The following is a 15,741-nucleotide window of genomic DNA, read 5'->3' on the forward strand; positions in this document are numbered from 1 at the left end:
TCCCGCTTCGTGGGAGCTGTGTGACTTTGGGCAAGTCACTTCACTGCTCTGAGCCCCAGTTTCCTTATTTAACAAACGACGAGCATCGTATTGTGAGATTTAAAAGGCACGTCTGGCTGGTACGAGGTTATTCAAAAGTTCTAAGAATTGGGGCGCCTGGGTGGCGCAGTCGGTTAAGCGTCCGACTTCAGCCAGGTCACGATCTCGCGGTCCGTGAGTTCGAGCCCCGTGTCAGGCTCTGGGCTGATGGCTCAGAGCCTGGAACCTGTTTCCGATTCTGTGTTTCCCTCTCTCTCTGCCCCTCCCCCGTTCATGCTCTGTCTCTCTCTGTCCCGAAAATAAATAAACGTTGAAAAAAAAAAAAAAGTTCTAAGAATTCACTTCTGTCAGGGTTCCTGGGTGGCTCAAGTCGGTTCAGCATCTGACTCTTGGTCGCGGCTCAGGTCATGATCTCACGCTCTGCCCTGGCAGTGTGGAGCTTGGAATTCTCTCTCCCTCTCTCTCTCTGCCCCTACCCCACTCATGTTCTCTCTCTGTCTCTCAGATAAATAAATAAGCTTTAAAAAACTTTAAAAACCCTCACTTTTGAGGCCTGGAACCTTAGAGAGGGGAAGGACTGATCTCCCTAACGGTGGAGTTTAGGGAGTGACTCAAATGCATCAGTCAGCGACCCCGGGTACAAGACTTATTTGGGAGGCAGAGACTTCTTCTGAGCACCTCTAGACAATAGACAATATTCTCCGTTGTCTGCAACCTGTTTAACTTACACATATTAAAACTATTAAAATGGTATTCTTAGTATACCCGTTTTATATAGGAGGAAACTGAGGCTCAGAGAAGTCTAGTAACTTGCCCAGGGTCACACAGCCAAGAGTGAGCCCAGATGCTCCCCTCTGACCATTGCACTGCACTCCTCCTGCGTGGAGGTGAAGGACCCCTGCCTATGCTCTCTGAGGACCTTAAGCCCATTGCCACCCTCTCTGGGTCTGCCTTTCCTTTAGTAAAATGGAGTTTTGAATCTTTACTTGTCCAATAAAGACAAGGCAGGATTTCTCAGCCCCTCTGAACAGATGGGAAAGAGTGGGGCAAGGGTCCCCTGGTCACCAGGCCTGGAATCAAGTCTTTAAGCCCAGCCTGGGCTCTAGTCACTGCTTGTCACTTCTTGGAAGCCGGTCCCGACCTTTGATTGCTCAAGTCACTGTGTCACTAAGGTGGCCGCAGTTCTATGGAAAGGGCAGAGGAAGGAACAGGAGGCAGCTGTCTGGGTCGTGTACAGGCCCGGGGCTCTGGGCCAGGTCCCCTACCAGGAACAACCCGATGGGTATTCTCAAGAGAGTCGAGTGGGTTCCTGTCCTGGAGGGAGCTCCCAGACGGGTTACAAAGGAAAATTAGTACCAAAGAGAGGAGAAGGTATTATTTCCAAGTGGAAGAGAATGGACAGAAGCAAAATGCACCCTTTCGCCTGGGGCAGGGCTGACATTTGTAGAAACATACAGCCTGCAGTACCCCTTCTACCAAGCCTGACAGTCCCCAGCCCTCCCGTTTCTCCTTGAGGTCCCTGTCCCTCACGGCCAAGTGTTTTGGGACACTTGGCTATTTCGCTCCAAAACTCAGGGACCCCACAACTGGTCGGGGTCGGAGCAGGAACTCCAAACCTGGTTGATTTCTTGGTTGCTGTCACTCATCCTGCTGCTTCCTCCGAGCTCTTGCCAGCTGCAGGAAACAGTTTTTGTTACCATATCTGTAAAAGGGGGCAATTACAAGGTTCACTCACAGGGTTATATTCTACAGGTCAGCAGGACCCATCACTGTGTCACGAGTTTGCTCCCCTAAGGCCCCCGACAGGGCCCATTTGACCCAGGGACAAACAGCCACTAAAGCCACGTGGATGTATTCCCTGCACTAGGTCACACAGGAATGGAAACTAAGGCCAGTTTGGTAGCTCAGATCCATCAATACGTATGGAACTTGTTCCAGAAAAAAAAAAAAAAAAAAACTGGGGGAGGCCCACAGGCTCCAGTCTCTCCGGGGACCCTCCCTGCTCAGGCTTCCCGGTGGGTAGGAAGCATAGGAGCCTGGAGAACCAGAGAGACCAGGATGAGTTCGGCCAAGGTGCTGGGTTCCAGGGGTCAGAGGCTGAGTCCCTGGAAGTTTGGCTTTTGTTTCTTTCTGGCACCCAGTGGATCCGCAGGGAAACTCAGTGGAGGGAGCGGAGAGGAAGAGAGGGAGAGATGGGTGGGGGAGCGGACGGGTTGCTGGATGGACGACGGATGATGAGACGGGCTGAGGGGTGGACGGGAGAGGCAGATTATCAGTTTTGCCGCAGGAAGTGGTGTGGGTGTGCCTATCTTTGTGGGATGTGTGCATGTCTGCACACGAGCCCACGTCTGCGTGGGGGTCTGTCTCAGAGTTTCTGCAGTTTTGTGTGTCTGTGAGTGCCCCGCTCAGCTTGTGTCCACACCTGATGATGACGTGTGTGTGTGTGTGTGTGTGTGTGTGTGTGTACTTCTGTGCCCAGGTGCCTCTATCACCCAGAGTCTGATGATGTGTCCAGGTGTCTCTGTGTGTCCTGATCTAATTCTGTGTCTCTGTCCATTGCCGTCGCAGCCTTGAGTGCTGTCCGCTCCCCCAGGGGGCGCCCTTGCCCAGCTGCCACTCCTCTCCTCTCAGGCTCCTGCCCCGGGTGCACCCGAACTGGCTGAGAGCAGGGCCCAGAATGGGCAAAGGTGGCCCCGCCGTGGCCCCGCCTTCTGGCGCGGCCCCGCCCCCTGCCCGCCCAAAGCGGGCTATAAGTTCTCTGCCCCTCTCAGCTTCGGCAGTGCTCTCCTTCAGTGGTCGCACTTGGAGGGTCCTGCCACCCGTCAGAGGAGCCACCGCCACCACCTGACCATGGCCGAGGGTGAGTATCAGGGTCAGCGCTGCCGCCACTCACGGGCCCGCGCCTGGCCACCCCTCCCTGTCTCAGGGGTCCCCCCTGTGCCATGGTCGGCTGGGGGTCAACACCTGGCAGGCGCTCTCCCCAGTCTGGAGAGCAACAGGAAGGCTGGGCTGGGTGAGAAGGGCCTGGCTCCCCCTCAGGCCTGGCCCCGCTGGGGCCTTTCCATCCCCAGGGCAAAATCATTAACCCCTGCCTCCCCGAATCAGACAAAGCAGTGGAACATGCAGGCGTGTTGTCAACCGCAGAGCACTGGACTAACGGGCCACTGTCACTTGTCCTCGGTCAGTTAGCGGGGCTGGGTCCCTGCTGTGGGCCGGCCGGCACGAAGCTGTGCAGCGGGGTCTGACCTGGCCTCAGGACACTTAGCTTTGGTTGGTCCCTGCCAGCCGCGGGGAGGAGGCCTGCATGTCGTACCTAGAGGTGTGCAAGTCATGCCTGGCTGACTCCTTGGCCCTGGGGCCAGAGAAGAGGTTCTAGCACCCTCTGGGCTGAGAGCACACATGTTCTCTAAGGTCCCGTCCGGCCCCCAAGTTCTGCAACCCCAGTCTTTGGCCACTTGTCGATTCGCAGTTTCCCCTCCCATAAAACATGGATGGGTCGCCCTCGGGACATCCGTGAGGGCCAAGGGGAGTGGAGTCGGGGTCCGATTAATTTCCTACCTGCTCCCCCACTCCACACACACACACACACACACACAGTCGCAGCGGTGGCAGCACTCCCGTCCCAGGGGAGGGGTTTCTGCAATGCAGGCTGTCCGTGGACTAAAGCGGCTGGACCCCGTGACCCGGCTAACTCTCGGCTTGAGTCCATGTGGAGAGGGCCTCCACACCACACTGCAGCCCGGGAAGGAGGCGCTGGGAGAGGGGCTCTGAAGAGGGACATGGGGCAGGTGGAGCAGGGACGGGAGGAGGGAAGCTGACCTACCGTGTGACCTCGGGCTCCCCTTGTCCCTAGCTGGGATCTGGCTCCCCAACACGTGAGATCAAAAACCAGCTCAGGGCTGGCTGTGATGGGTCCTCTAGGTGGCATCTCGGACGCAGTTTCCCATCCCTGGCCCCGAGGGAGGCTCAGTGGGGCTGGGGGACCCTGGAGGTGCCAGCTGTGGATGACCTACCTGCCCCATTACCACAGTGGCCTTCTCCTACAGGGGTCCCGCTGGCCTGGGAGACCTGGGGTCCTTTACTCAGTGCAGAAATCCTACGATCCTGGAACTCAGTGCTTGTGCACCTTGGGAGCTGGGCATGACTTCTGGAAATTCTTCTTTAGATAATAGCCCAAGAAAGCACCCCACCTGTCCCAGCCCAGGAACTGACAATCTCTCTATGGTCTTCCAGGGGGACGATGGTGGTCTCTTCCTGCTTAAGCTCTCTGGAGTAGAAGTTTTCAAAAACAGTGTTTCCTCACCCTAGCAGGCCAGCCAGAAGCCCTCCCTGGCGGTGGGGGAGGTCTCTCCTGCTGGGAGCCCCAGGGGGCAGCTCCCTCGGGTCTCTTCCCAGGCTCAGAACAACACGGGAGTGTTAGGGAAGGGAAGGAAGGAGTGGGGGAGATGGGGAGCAAACCCCGAGCCGTGGAGCGAGGGGCTTCCAATGTAGGCTCCAGAATCCACAGCCCGGGTTCAAATCCCAATGCCGCAGCTTGCCTCGGAACATCTCCTCCCAGCGGTGATAGTATCTGCATAGGTGGAGTCTTTGTTGTGAGGTTTTGGGGGAGGAAAGCTGTGTCAAAGCCCTCTCTCAGCAGTCACCGGGCACTTGGGGATCTTCCATGGCAGAAGCAGGGCACCCGAGTCGATGGCCCAGTGGAAGGACCCCCTTGCTGGGTGACTTTGGGCAGATCCCTGCCCCTGGGTCTCAGCTGGACCGCGTACTCTCCAAGGGCCCCACGGCTCTGAAAGTCCACCTTGCCCACTCTCCCCACGCTGCGGTCTTCTTAATCTTCACCTTGAGCTTGCCAAGATTTCTGAGGTGTGTGCTTCCCTCGGACTCCCCACCCCCGCCCGTGACCTCTACCCCTGCCTTGGCCTTTAGCTCCCTCTGAAACCACAAATAGAGCTTTCACATAACTTCCTCTCCTAGTCCTCTCAGCAGCCTTTTGAGACTTCAGAGGAGGCACAGAGAGGGAGACAGACCCGTCCAGGATCACACAGCAGCACTGCAGAACTGAAAAGCGTAGGTCTGGAAGTCTCCAAACCCTCTGTCATTTTCAAACCTTTTTTTTATCATGGAGACTATTGAAGACACATCAAAGTAAAGAGAAGAATATAATACATGCCTGTGTTCTCATCACCCAGCCTCCTGTGGCCGCTCCTGCCTCCCGGTACCCCTCACCTCCCCACCCCTGCCCCTGTTATTTGGAAGCAAATCTCAGACATCACCATTTCACCTGCCAATATTTCAGTAAAACATAAGGGCTCTCTCTCTTTAAGACATGAATAAATTAACCAAAAGTCCTTAATATCGCCACGATTCCACGGGCATTCAAATCTGTGATTGTCTCATGAGTATAATAGACGTTTTAGAATAGTTTTTAAAAGACCAGGATCCAGATGAGGCCCGCATAACACGATGGGTCGAAATGTGTCTTCCGTTTCTCTTAATCTATAGTTTCTCCCTTCAACGAATTTTTTTCTTTTTTTTCCTTGCAGTCTTTTTTTTTTAAGTTTATTTATTGATTTTGAGAGAGAGAAACAGAACGTGCCTGCAAGCGAGGGAGAGACAGAGAGAGAGGGAGAGGGAGAGAGAGAGTCCCAGGCAGGCTCTGTGCTCTCAGTGTGGAGCCAGACGCAGGGCTCGGTCTCAGGAACCGGGAGACGGTGACCTGAGCTGAAATGCAGAGTCGGACGCTTAACGGACTGAGTCACCCAGACGCCCCACCTTGCGGTTTATTTGTTGAGACAACCAACTCCTCTGCCTTTTGTCTCCCAGAGGGTGAATTTTGTCGATCGCATCCTGGTTCTGTGTTTAACATGTTCCTCAGTCCTCCGTATGCCCTGTAAATTGAAAGCCGAACCTAAAAGGCAAAATCGAACCTCCGCCCAATACTGCCCCACCTCACTTTTAACAAAAGAACCCTTTAATCTTGACCGAATAGCTCCTGTTGAGTGAGCATTTGTTATGTGCCAGGCACTGTACTAAGTGGTTCACAGCAGTCCCGTGACAGGCGAGGAACGGGAGTCCAGAAAGTGGACTTGCCTGAGGTCACGATGCTGGAAGGCGGCCAGGACTTCTCCCAACAGGCCACAATGAGCACGACATTGTGACTATGACAGTGAGCTCGGCGTTGTGACTATGACGAAGAGAAGAGTCGTCGGGGAGATGCGGCCCCGGCTGACCCCAGGGTGACAGGGCGGGGTGGGGGCTGGGGAGGGGGCAGGGCGGGTAGCCATTATCCAGAGAGGCCTGGCCCCCGGGGATCCCCACATCCACGGAGCCCCGAGGGCACAGCTGGCTGAGGGAGGCCACCCCGGCTCAGGCTCACGCCCCTCCTGCTGTCTCCGCAGAACTGGTTCTGGAGAGATGTGACCTGGAGCTGGAGGCCAATGGCCGTGACCACCACACAGCCGACCTGTGCCGGGAGAAGCTGGTGGTGCGGCGGGGCCAGGCCTTCCGGCTGACTCTGCATTTCGAGGGCCGAAACTACGAGGCCAGTGTGGACCGCCTCACCTTCAGTGCCACGACCGGTGAGTACCACCCCGTCGCCCCGACCTGCTCTGTTCTGTGATCTCCTGGCCCCCTGACGATGAGGCAGGTGGCTCCGTTCCTCTTTGCCACCCCCCCCCCCAGAAGGTCCTAGCGGCCACTAGCCCCGTTGTACAGATGAGGCAACTGAGGCCCAGAAAGTGGAAAAGGGATGCCCCAGGCCACCCAGCCTCGTAAACAAGTTTGTTGGACACCCGGTTCCAGAAAACCTGTTATCGCCCTGGATAACAGCTTCCTACCACAAAGGTCATCAAGATCCTGCCCAAATCAAAACAGCTTTCCAACTCTTATCAACAGCTACTTCCCCCAATCCACATAACCTGAAGGCCTCTGGGATCGGGCTTACGTTGGCCCTGGGTAGCGGAGAGAACCCAGCTGCCATCTCCCTGAGGGGACAATTTTGTGTTCCCATAGTTCCTTCTCCAGGCCTCAGGAGGGCTGCCTCAGGCTCAGGGGGTGGCAGACCTGGGCTCTGGTGCGGACTGGACTGCCTACCCGCTGTGTGACCTTGGACAAGTTGCTTAGCCTCTCTGGGCTTGAGTTTTACCTTGTGAAAAGCACTCCTGGTAGAAGGTGTTAGGTGAGAAGGGCCAGACGTGGCGGGGTGCCTTGTAGACGTTAGTAACCGCTGCTGCTTTTGCTCTGGGGGGCCCAGTGACGGGTGAGAGGACATTGAGACCCCAGCCACCTCATCCCCACATGCCCAGTTCCCAATCTTCTTTGCTTGCCATTCCTGGGAAAGTGGCCTCGAATGCCAAATCTTTGGATTTGGCTCCTGGTGGGAACCACTCCCTTGAGGTCAGCTAGGGGCCACCTGGCTGGGACTCTGCCCAAGGGTGAGAAAGGCCAGTTCTTTCTGAGACCACCGAGGGCAGAGAGAGCAGCAAACAGGCTGCGGCCCATATTTACCTGGGTGGCCGTTTGATAAGGCTTATCATGGTGCTTGCAGACCGGCCATGGATATCTCCCCCATGCCTTTCCTTCCTCCCGCTCTGCTTCTGGCACAGATACACCTACTACCCAGGGGCAGCACCCCCCGCCCCCAACACACACACAACCAGTCCCCTTGGGGCCCTTTCTAACGGAACTGAGGAGCATCCGGGAGCCTCTGATCTTTCTAACTCAGTTTCCCTCTCTGTAAAGTGGAAGGTTGTAGTATATGACAGTTATGTGCTGGGTAGGATACTCTGAGAAGAGTCAGGGTCAGGGTCAGGCTTGGGATGATGAGAATCACAGCAACCTACTGTATGCATGCTCGTTCTCGATCTGCCCATCTGGGAAACATACTGAGACCCCATTTTACGGATGAAAATACTGAGGCTTAGAAAGGTCAAGTTACCTGCCCAGGTCACACAGTAAGTTAAGGACAAAGCAGGGTTCAAACCCTGCCCCCAGAATTGAGGCTTTTCACTGGTGAGCTGACAGCAGACATATTTACCTAATCACCATAAGGGCCTGCTGGGCCTCAGTTTGTTCTTCTGTGAAATGGAACAGTAGAGAAACTGCCAGAGGAGGCTACCACTGACTTCCCACCTTCTTTCTCTTCTTTCAAGGCATCTCCTTTCTTGCTTCTTCTCCATTTATCTAGGCGGCCTGGTGCCAGGTAATTAGGCCTCAAGTTCAGGGTTGGGGGAGGGGGTGGGTACAGCTGACCTTCCCATCCCAGCAGCTAATCTCTGTTCTCCAGTCTCTACCAATTTATCTCAAACCATAGCCGGTCTGTGCTGGTCACCTCCACAGCCCTCGAGCAGACACGGAGGGCACTCTATCTCTGGATGCACACAGCTTCCCTGTCTGGGCCACCAAGACCCTCCCATGGGCTGAGGAAGCCTGAGGGACAATACCAGGAAGCCAGGCCTTTCACCTCAAGGCCTGGTTTGGATCAGCACCCAGCCCCGGGCCTGGCCTGAGCACCTTGCTCTTGTGCTGGCACATTCTAGCTTGTGATCAGCCTGTCCTGCCTCCTAAGGGAAACTGAGGCCCAGAGAGAGGAGAGAGCTGGCGAAGGTCACTCAGTGAATGGAGTATGTGGCCTGATCCTACACATACCCGGATGCTGTGTATTTCACCCAGACAGTTGGAGACCTGACAGGCTCTGTTACGGGACACAGACCGCAATAGACAAACACTTTATCATGGGAATAAAGCTGTTTCCTTCCAAGAGGGGACCAAGCTTTGGAGGGTGAGTGGGGTGGGAGTGAGGCCAGCCTGAGGGAGTGAAAAGAACCTTTATGAGGTTAATAGAGGGTTTTCCTCTGGAAGGTTCCCCTCGTCCACCCCCCTACTCCACCCAGTCATGGTCTGGGATAGTCCCCAGGACTCCTCAGGTCTCTAGGTCATTTAGGCCCACAGGGATTCCCCGAAGCATCTCTGGCCCCACAAAGATGTGAAACCAAAGCCGATGACTTTTCGAAGCCAGTTTATGTGAGCAGTGGTGGCGGGGGTGGGGGAGAGGGGTGTGGGGAACAACCTGTTCTCTCCCCGACCCCCCATCCGGGGACCCTTGGAAGAAAGCAGTGTGTGTGTGTGTGTGTGTGTGTGTGTGTGTGTGTGTGTGCATGGCTGCCCCAGGACGGGGAGAAAGGGAAATGTTTCCTGACCTGTCCTTGAGGGTGGTATGTCAATAGAGACAGTGGCTATGGGACCTGGCCCAGGCTATTCCCATGGTGACCAGATCACTGGATGGCCAAACAGGGACATTTCTGAGAATGAAAGGACACCATTAAGAATTATGCTGGGGCCGCAGGTATAAACTGGGGCTGTCCCAGGCAAACTGGTCTCCCCACCTTTGTCCCTCGCAGCCTCAGTTTCCATATCTGTAAAGTGATTCAGTTGAACACGACAATTTCTACATTCCACCCCAGTCCTCAAAATCTGTTGTTTGGCCCGGGGATTCTGACTTTTAATAACACTGAGGAATGCTCACATTTACTGCACAATTACTACACTGGTCACTGTTTTGAACGCTTCCTGAGAAGTCCTTTGCCGGTCCTCCAAACCGGGCCAGGAAGTGATAGTGACAATAATAAACCAGAGCTATCATTTATTGAGCACTTACTGTGTGCCAGGCACCATGCGATGTACCTCAACTGCTTTAGGCTTTACAATGACCTTACGAGGAGCTAGGTATACTGTAATTGACCCCATTTTACAGATGAGGACACTGAGGCCCAAAGAAGCTAAGTAGCTTGTCCGAGGTCACAGAGCCAGTTTCAGATACAGGATCGACCCTCCTCAGGCATGTGGTCCAAGCCTGTTTTCTTCCTGGATGAGAAAATTGCAGATCAGAGAGGCCTGGTGACTTAGCCCCAGCTCACGGAGCACTCAGAACCTGAGAAGGGGGACCAGACCCAGGCTGGCTCTTGGGGCCCTGTGCTGCCTGACTTCTCAGGCTTATAGCTGACTCCTGGCACCCGGTCAGGGCCTCGGAGGCCTGTGTCATGCCTGTTAGCTCATGGTTATATTTGGGCTCGGGTGTGGCCGGGGCTGTCGGGTGGGTAGGAGGAGGCAGGGTGCTGGGAGGGAGCCCCTCAGTGAACAAGCCCCCATATTGTTAACAGCAGGTGGGCAGAGCTACAGGGAGGGAGATGAAAGGATAAAAATAAACTTTCCCGGGCAGCCGCCCAACCAGGCAGAGAAGGTTCTGTTTCTCCTCTCGGCCACCCAAGTCCAGAAAAGATGACCAGCCCCTCCTCGCCCTCCCATGACTCAAACCTGCCTGCCCAGGCAGGGCCCTCCCCGCACCAGGAAAAGCAGGCTCCCTATCTCGCTGAAGCTTCCAGACCCCTCACAAGAGACCACAGGAATGAGAGGCGCCGTGGAGGACAGCCCAGAGCCTAGAGATCTGGGCTCAGATGCTGATGTTGCCCCAGACCCCTACGATATCCTCGGGAGACCCCCTCCTCTCTGAGCCTCAGTTTTCCCATCTGTACAAGAGGTCTCAGGGAAAGCAGGCGGTGGGGGCGGTGGTTATAACTACTTCCTTGGAACTACCTTTGAAGATACAGAGGCCAAAAGCCGGAGGGGGCCCTGGGGAGACAGACACCTAGAGGCTGGATGGGCCAGCACCTACCAGCAAAGGGCCTCCCAGACGGGTTCCTGTGGGGCATCAGAGGACCAAGGTCTTATCCTACTCAAAGTCTGGGCTTCTTCTTCTGAAAGGAAGAGCTGGACCCTTGCAGGTAAAGGATTTAGGAGGAAATGGAGCATCCATTGGTGCTACAGATGGACAAACTGAGCCCAGAGAAAGGCCGTGCAAAGTCACGCCATCCCAGGCAGCGCGACGGAGGCCCTGCCCCGGGTTGAGCGGTCCCCTCCCCCGGGAGACACCTGTCCGGTTGGGAACCTGCCGTGGGCGCGAGACCTGTCGCACGCTCTCGCAAAAGCGCCCTGCGAGGTCGGGGTCTGACCCTCGCTTTACAGACGAGGAAACCCAGGCTCAGGGAGGTGAAACCTCTCGCCAAAGTTCCCTCGACGGTCGGCAGCGCACCTCGGCCTCCGACCCAGGCCCGTGGGACCCCCGGCGTGTGCCGGCCGCCGCCGGGTCTGCCGCCGTCCCTCCCTGCCCACGTCCGGCTCACGGCCACTGCTTCTCCTCTGCCAGGCCCAGCCCCCAGCAAGGAGGCCGGCACCCAGGCCCGCTTCCCGCTGTCCGATGCCGTGGAGGAAGGTGCCTGGACGGCCGAGGTGGTGGGCCAGCAGGACAGTGCCCTCTCGCTGCAGCTCAGCACCCCGCCTAACGCCCCCATCGGCCTGTACCGCCTCAGCCTGGAGGCCTCCACCGGCTACCAGGGCTCCAGCTTCGTGCTGGGCCACTTCTTCCTGCTCTTCAACCCCTGGTGCCCAGGTGAGCCATACGATCCGTTGGCAGGGTGCGGAGACGGGCAGGGCCGGGCCCACCCACGGGGGCCACTGAGGGTGGGGGCGGTGGGGCAGAAGAGACATCAAAGCAGGTTGAGCGAAACCCCCTCAGCGCCGTGCCGAGCTCCGGCCTCGCCAAAACCTTGCGATGTGAGTACTCTTATTATTATCCCTACTTATGGAGGAAGAGACAGGCATTCGGACACAAAATGACTTGCCCAAGGCCACACAGCTACCAAGGGATCTCACCCTGTGCCGGAGCTCATGTGTTCCCACGGCACTGTGTCGGGGCACAGACGCGTCTCGGGTTCAGAGCCCCATTCGGGAATGCGGTGCCCAGGGGAGGCCCAGGGCCATGGCTCCACGTCTGGTGGTGTTTCGTGGGGCTCTGTTTGAAATCTCCCCAGACCGGCCTGGGGAGGGGAACCCGAGGGAGGTGGAGGGGTAGGGTATCCAGGAGAGGCGGGCAGGAACAGTTCGGTTACCTACGCGCCTCTTTATACGCTCCCTCAATTCTTCCTCTCAATAATCCCACGGGGGAGATTGTTAGTGTCCTCGATTCCCAGACAGGAAGCAGGCTCAGAGAGGTCAAGTGGCTTTTGAAGGGTCCTCTAAGTAAGTAAGTGGGCAATGCTGGACAAAACTAGCAAGTTGCAGGGGACAGCTCAGAAGAAAGGAGGCTGGCTCGAGGAGGAAGGGGGAGGCGGGGGCTGCCACATCCCTTCCCGGGCCTCAGTTTCCCCATCTGACCGACAGGGCAGTCAGATCCATTTCTTTCTTGCTCCTGCATAGCACGGCCGAGAGAGAGGCCTTGTGGGCAGGCCTGGGAATGGGGAGTCCCTCCTCGACGCTGGGGTCCAGCCACACGTTCCAGCCTCTCCAGCATCAGACGACCAGTTTCTTACTGGATCACTGCTTTTATTTTTTTCTTCACCATTTTGGGACATTTTATAACACATTTGAGGGGAAAGGTTTTTTATTTTCTCTTTTACATATCTTGGCTTTAATTTTTTTTTTTTTTTAAGCTTATTTACTTGGAGAGAGAGGGGGCGAGCAGGGGAGGGACAGAGAGACAGGGAGGCGGAGAATTCCAAGCAGGCTCCGCGCTGTGAGCGCGGACCCCGATGCGGGGCTCAAACCCATGAACCGTGAGATCATGACGTGAACTGAAATCAAAAGTCAGGCGCTCAACCTACTGAGCCACCCAGGGACTCCGGCTTTTATTTTTAGGTATAACAGTAAGACATGAGAACATCCTCTTCATATAAGCTTTAAGCATTACAGGGAAACGGCCCCCGTGTTGACTCTCCTCCTTGGGGAGCACCATTATTAGCTGTCTTGGGGGGCTCCTCTCCTTCGATTCGAGTGCATGTGCCTGGAGACATCGCTGCGTTAATGGGTTTCTCTTAAACATAAAAGGATCCCACAGTATACATCAACCTACAACTTATTCCATTTTTCCCCTCTACCGTACATCCTGAGGATTTTTCCCCATCAGTGTGCATCCATCTGCTTTTTCTTCTTAAGAGCTCAGAATGTTCCACATCTTGCCAGTGAGGACAGTGTATTGATCTGGCCCTCCACCCAGGGACATGAGGTCGTCCCCGGGAGGTCCTCACAGGGAAGATCACTCATCCTTGCTCACATGCCCTGGGGCCACATGAAATGGTGTCTTGGGACAGAAGTGGCTTCTCTGGACCGCACTGGAGATGTGTTTTGATCTCACCAATCTGCAAAGCTTACGACTAGTCGCCAGCCCTGCCCGTGGAGCAGGAAGACGCCAGTGTCCCCCACTCGTCGACACCGCAGGGTCTCAAAGTTCAGGGAACAGGGAGCGGAATTCTGGGGATGTCCCCTTCCTTTGGCCTTTCCTCCAGCCCCGCCCCATCCCCGCCCCGCGGATTGGGGTGGCTGTCAGCCAAGCAGCACAGTGACTAAAGTGACCCACATCCCAGGGCGGGAGCCCGGAGGGGACAGTTGGAGCTGGTGATGCTGAGGCAGGAAGTTGGGCTCAGTGGAGGTGTGGGTGTGGGTGGGATAGGAAAATTGCTGTCCCTCTGGGGCCTGCCTCTGGAACCCGGAGCCTCCTATCCCCGAGGGCGGGGGTGGGGGGAAGGTTGGGAAGGTGGGGGGCGGGGGTGGGGTTCTCATCCCCACCTTGACCAGCAGAGCTGCTAGGAGGGCACGGTCCCTGCCTGCTGAGCCAGGGTGGGGCCGAGCTGACATGTACTGACACTCTCCGCACAGTGACGAAACACCCTGGGTTTTTCTTTCTCTTTCGTTCTCCCAACCTATCTGCTGACTTACCACTACCTAGTTCATTTACTGTAAGGCTATTTTTATTACAGTCCCGGGAGCCAACAGTGCAGGATATACAAGGCAAAAAATACTCGGCCACATTTGCTTTCCTCCGTGCAATAAGAGGGGGTTTGCGGGTGGGCCAGACAGCACCCGGGGACCCAAGGGGCCTGAGCCCCTGCATTCCGGGCCAGGGCCACCATATCTTTAGGGACCCATACAAATATTTTTTTTTTAACGTTTATTTATTTTTGAGACAGGGAGAGACAGCATGAACGGGGGAGGGGCAGAGAGAGAGGGAGACACAGAATCGGAAGCAGGCTCCAGGCTCTGAGCCATCAGCCCAGAGCCCGACGCGGGGCTCGAACTCACGGACCGTGAGATCGTGACCTGAGCCGAAGTCGGATGCTTAACCGACTGAGCCACCCAGGTGCCCCCAAAATATTTTAATTTCTTTTAAAATCATGAGAAAAAAAATGAATGTTTAGGTCAGAGGATGTGTTTTGACATGTGATATTAATATATTTGTCATTGTACCAATGCAGTCATAAAGTATACTTAAAATTTTTTTTTTTTTTATGGAGGAAGGGGCCCACAGAAGCAAAGATGCCCAGGGCCCACCAAAGTCATGACGTGGCCCTGGATTTCCTCTCCCCAGCCTCAGCTTCTTCACCTGTGAAGTGGCGAAGGTAAAGGCCAACTTGACCTTTACGGCTCCTGCCCTCTGGCCCCGACTGCCGCAGCCCTCTTCTCTGCGGTCATCAGCCACAGGCCACTGAGTTCCAGGCATTTCCTGGCAGCCGCACCTTTGCTGTCTCTGGTCCTCTGCTTAGAATGTCATCCCGCCAGGCTCCAAGTATCTAAATCTTAGTCCTTTATCAAGGCGGCATTCAGAGGTCACCTGTTCCAGATGGCCCTCCCGGACCCCCTCGAGGCGGACAGGATCCCGACTCCCCTGAGCCTCGGTGACCCTAGTGGGCTTTCTCTCTGCCTTGAATTACGCTCCTGCTCACACCGGCTGAGGGCTTTAGCTTGCAAAACACCTCCCAGATCTGCATTCCATGTTACGGCGCCTGGCTGCCCTATCTGTGGTGACCCTGTGCCCTGCCAGACCCAGAGCTGAGGCCCCTTCTTTCCCATCCCCAGGGGATGCTGTGTACCTGGACTCGGATGAGGAGCGGCACGAGTACATCCTCACCCAGCATGGCTTCATCTACCAGGGCTCGGCCAAGTTCATCAAGAACATACCCTGGAACTTTGGGCAGGTAGGGCCGCACGCTGCCTTTTCCACCGCTACAGGCCCGCTGTGTGCTGGGCCCTGGGTCTGAGACGCTGAAAGCTTCAGAGGTGGGAGCTGGTCTCGGGGTTGTGACCGCAGGCTGTCAGGGATTCAAGGGCCCCGAAATGGCTGGAGGCTCAGAGAGGGCCCAGGCCAAGCCCGAGATCATACGGCAAAGGGTTGCCCTACCCACCGTGGGAATGGCAGCCCCAGATTCAAGGTGGGGAAAGAATCAGGAGAGCCTTTGGGAATTGTGGGGCCGGTCGGTGTTCCAGGAGGGAGAAAGGGAACATTCAAGGCCATATAACTAAGTAATAAAAATGCTTACTATGTGCTAAGTAAGTCCCGAGAGGAGGCTTTAAACCATCATCTCGATCAGTGGTTTTCACACTTGAGCGTACATTAGAAATCACCAGAAAAGTGTGTTAAAGCACAGATCACTGAGTCCCCACCCTTAGTTTCTGATTCAGTAGGGCTGGGTGCGGGCTGAGAATTCGCATTTCCAACTAGATCGCAGATGATGCTGATGCTGCTGACCAGTGGTCATACTTTGCGAACCACTGGTTGTATCAGTCAGCTGCTGCTGAATAACAAACAAGCCTGAAATGTACACACTTAACAACACGTTTACAACTTAACAACAACCATTTATTATTTCTTACAAATTC

The 15,741-nt window shown here is 55.7% G+C and overlaps 1 protein-coding gene across 1 annotated transcript in view; it reads left to right on the plus strand.

The window, feature by feature from the left end:
- The first annotated feature begins 2,627 nt into the window (after positions 1-2,627).
- The window catches only part of TGM2 (transglutaminase 2), a 33,001-nt gene continuing 19,887 nt past the window's right edge, over positions 2,628-15,741 (plus strand). The window contains exons 1-4 of the mRNA XM_045444633.1: positions 2,628-2,899; positions 6,438-6,617; positions 11,240-11,482; positions 14,941-15,059. Of these exons, the coding sequence (XP_045300589.1) occupies positions 2,890-2,899; positions 6,438-6,617; positions 11,240-11,482; positions 14,941-15,059 (552 nt within the window). The 5' untranslated portion in view covers positions 2,628-2,889. The remainder of the gene's footprint in view (positions 2,900-6,437; positions 6,618-11,239; positions 11,483-14,940; positions 15,060-15,741) is intronic.

The sequence above is a fragment of the Leopardus geoffroyi genome, chromosome A3 (assembly GCF_018350155.1).
Source record: "Leopardus geoffroyi isolate Oge1 chromosome A3, O.geoffroyi_Oge1_pat1.0, whole genome shotgun sequence".
Lineage (NCBI taxonomy): Eukaryota > Metazoa > Chordata > Mammalia > Carnivora > Felidae > Leopardus > Leopardus geoffroyi.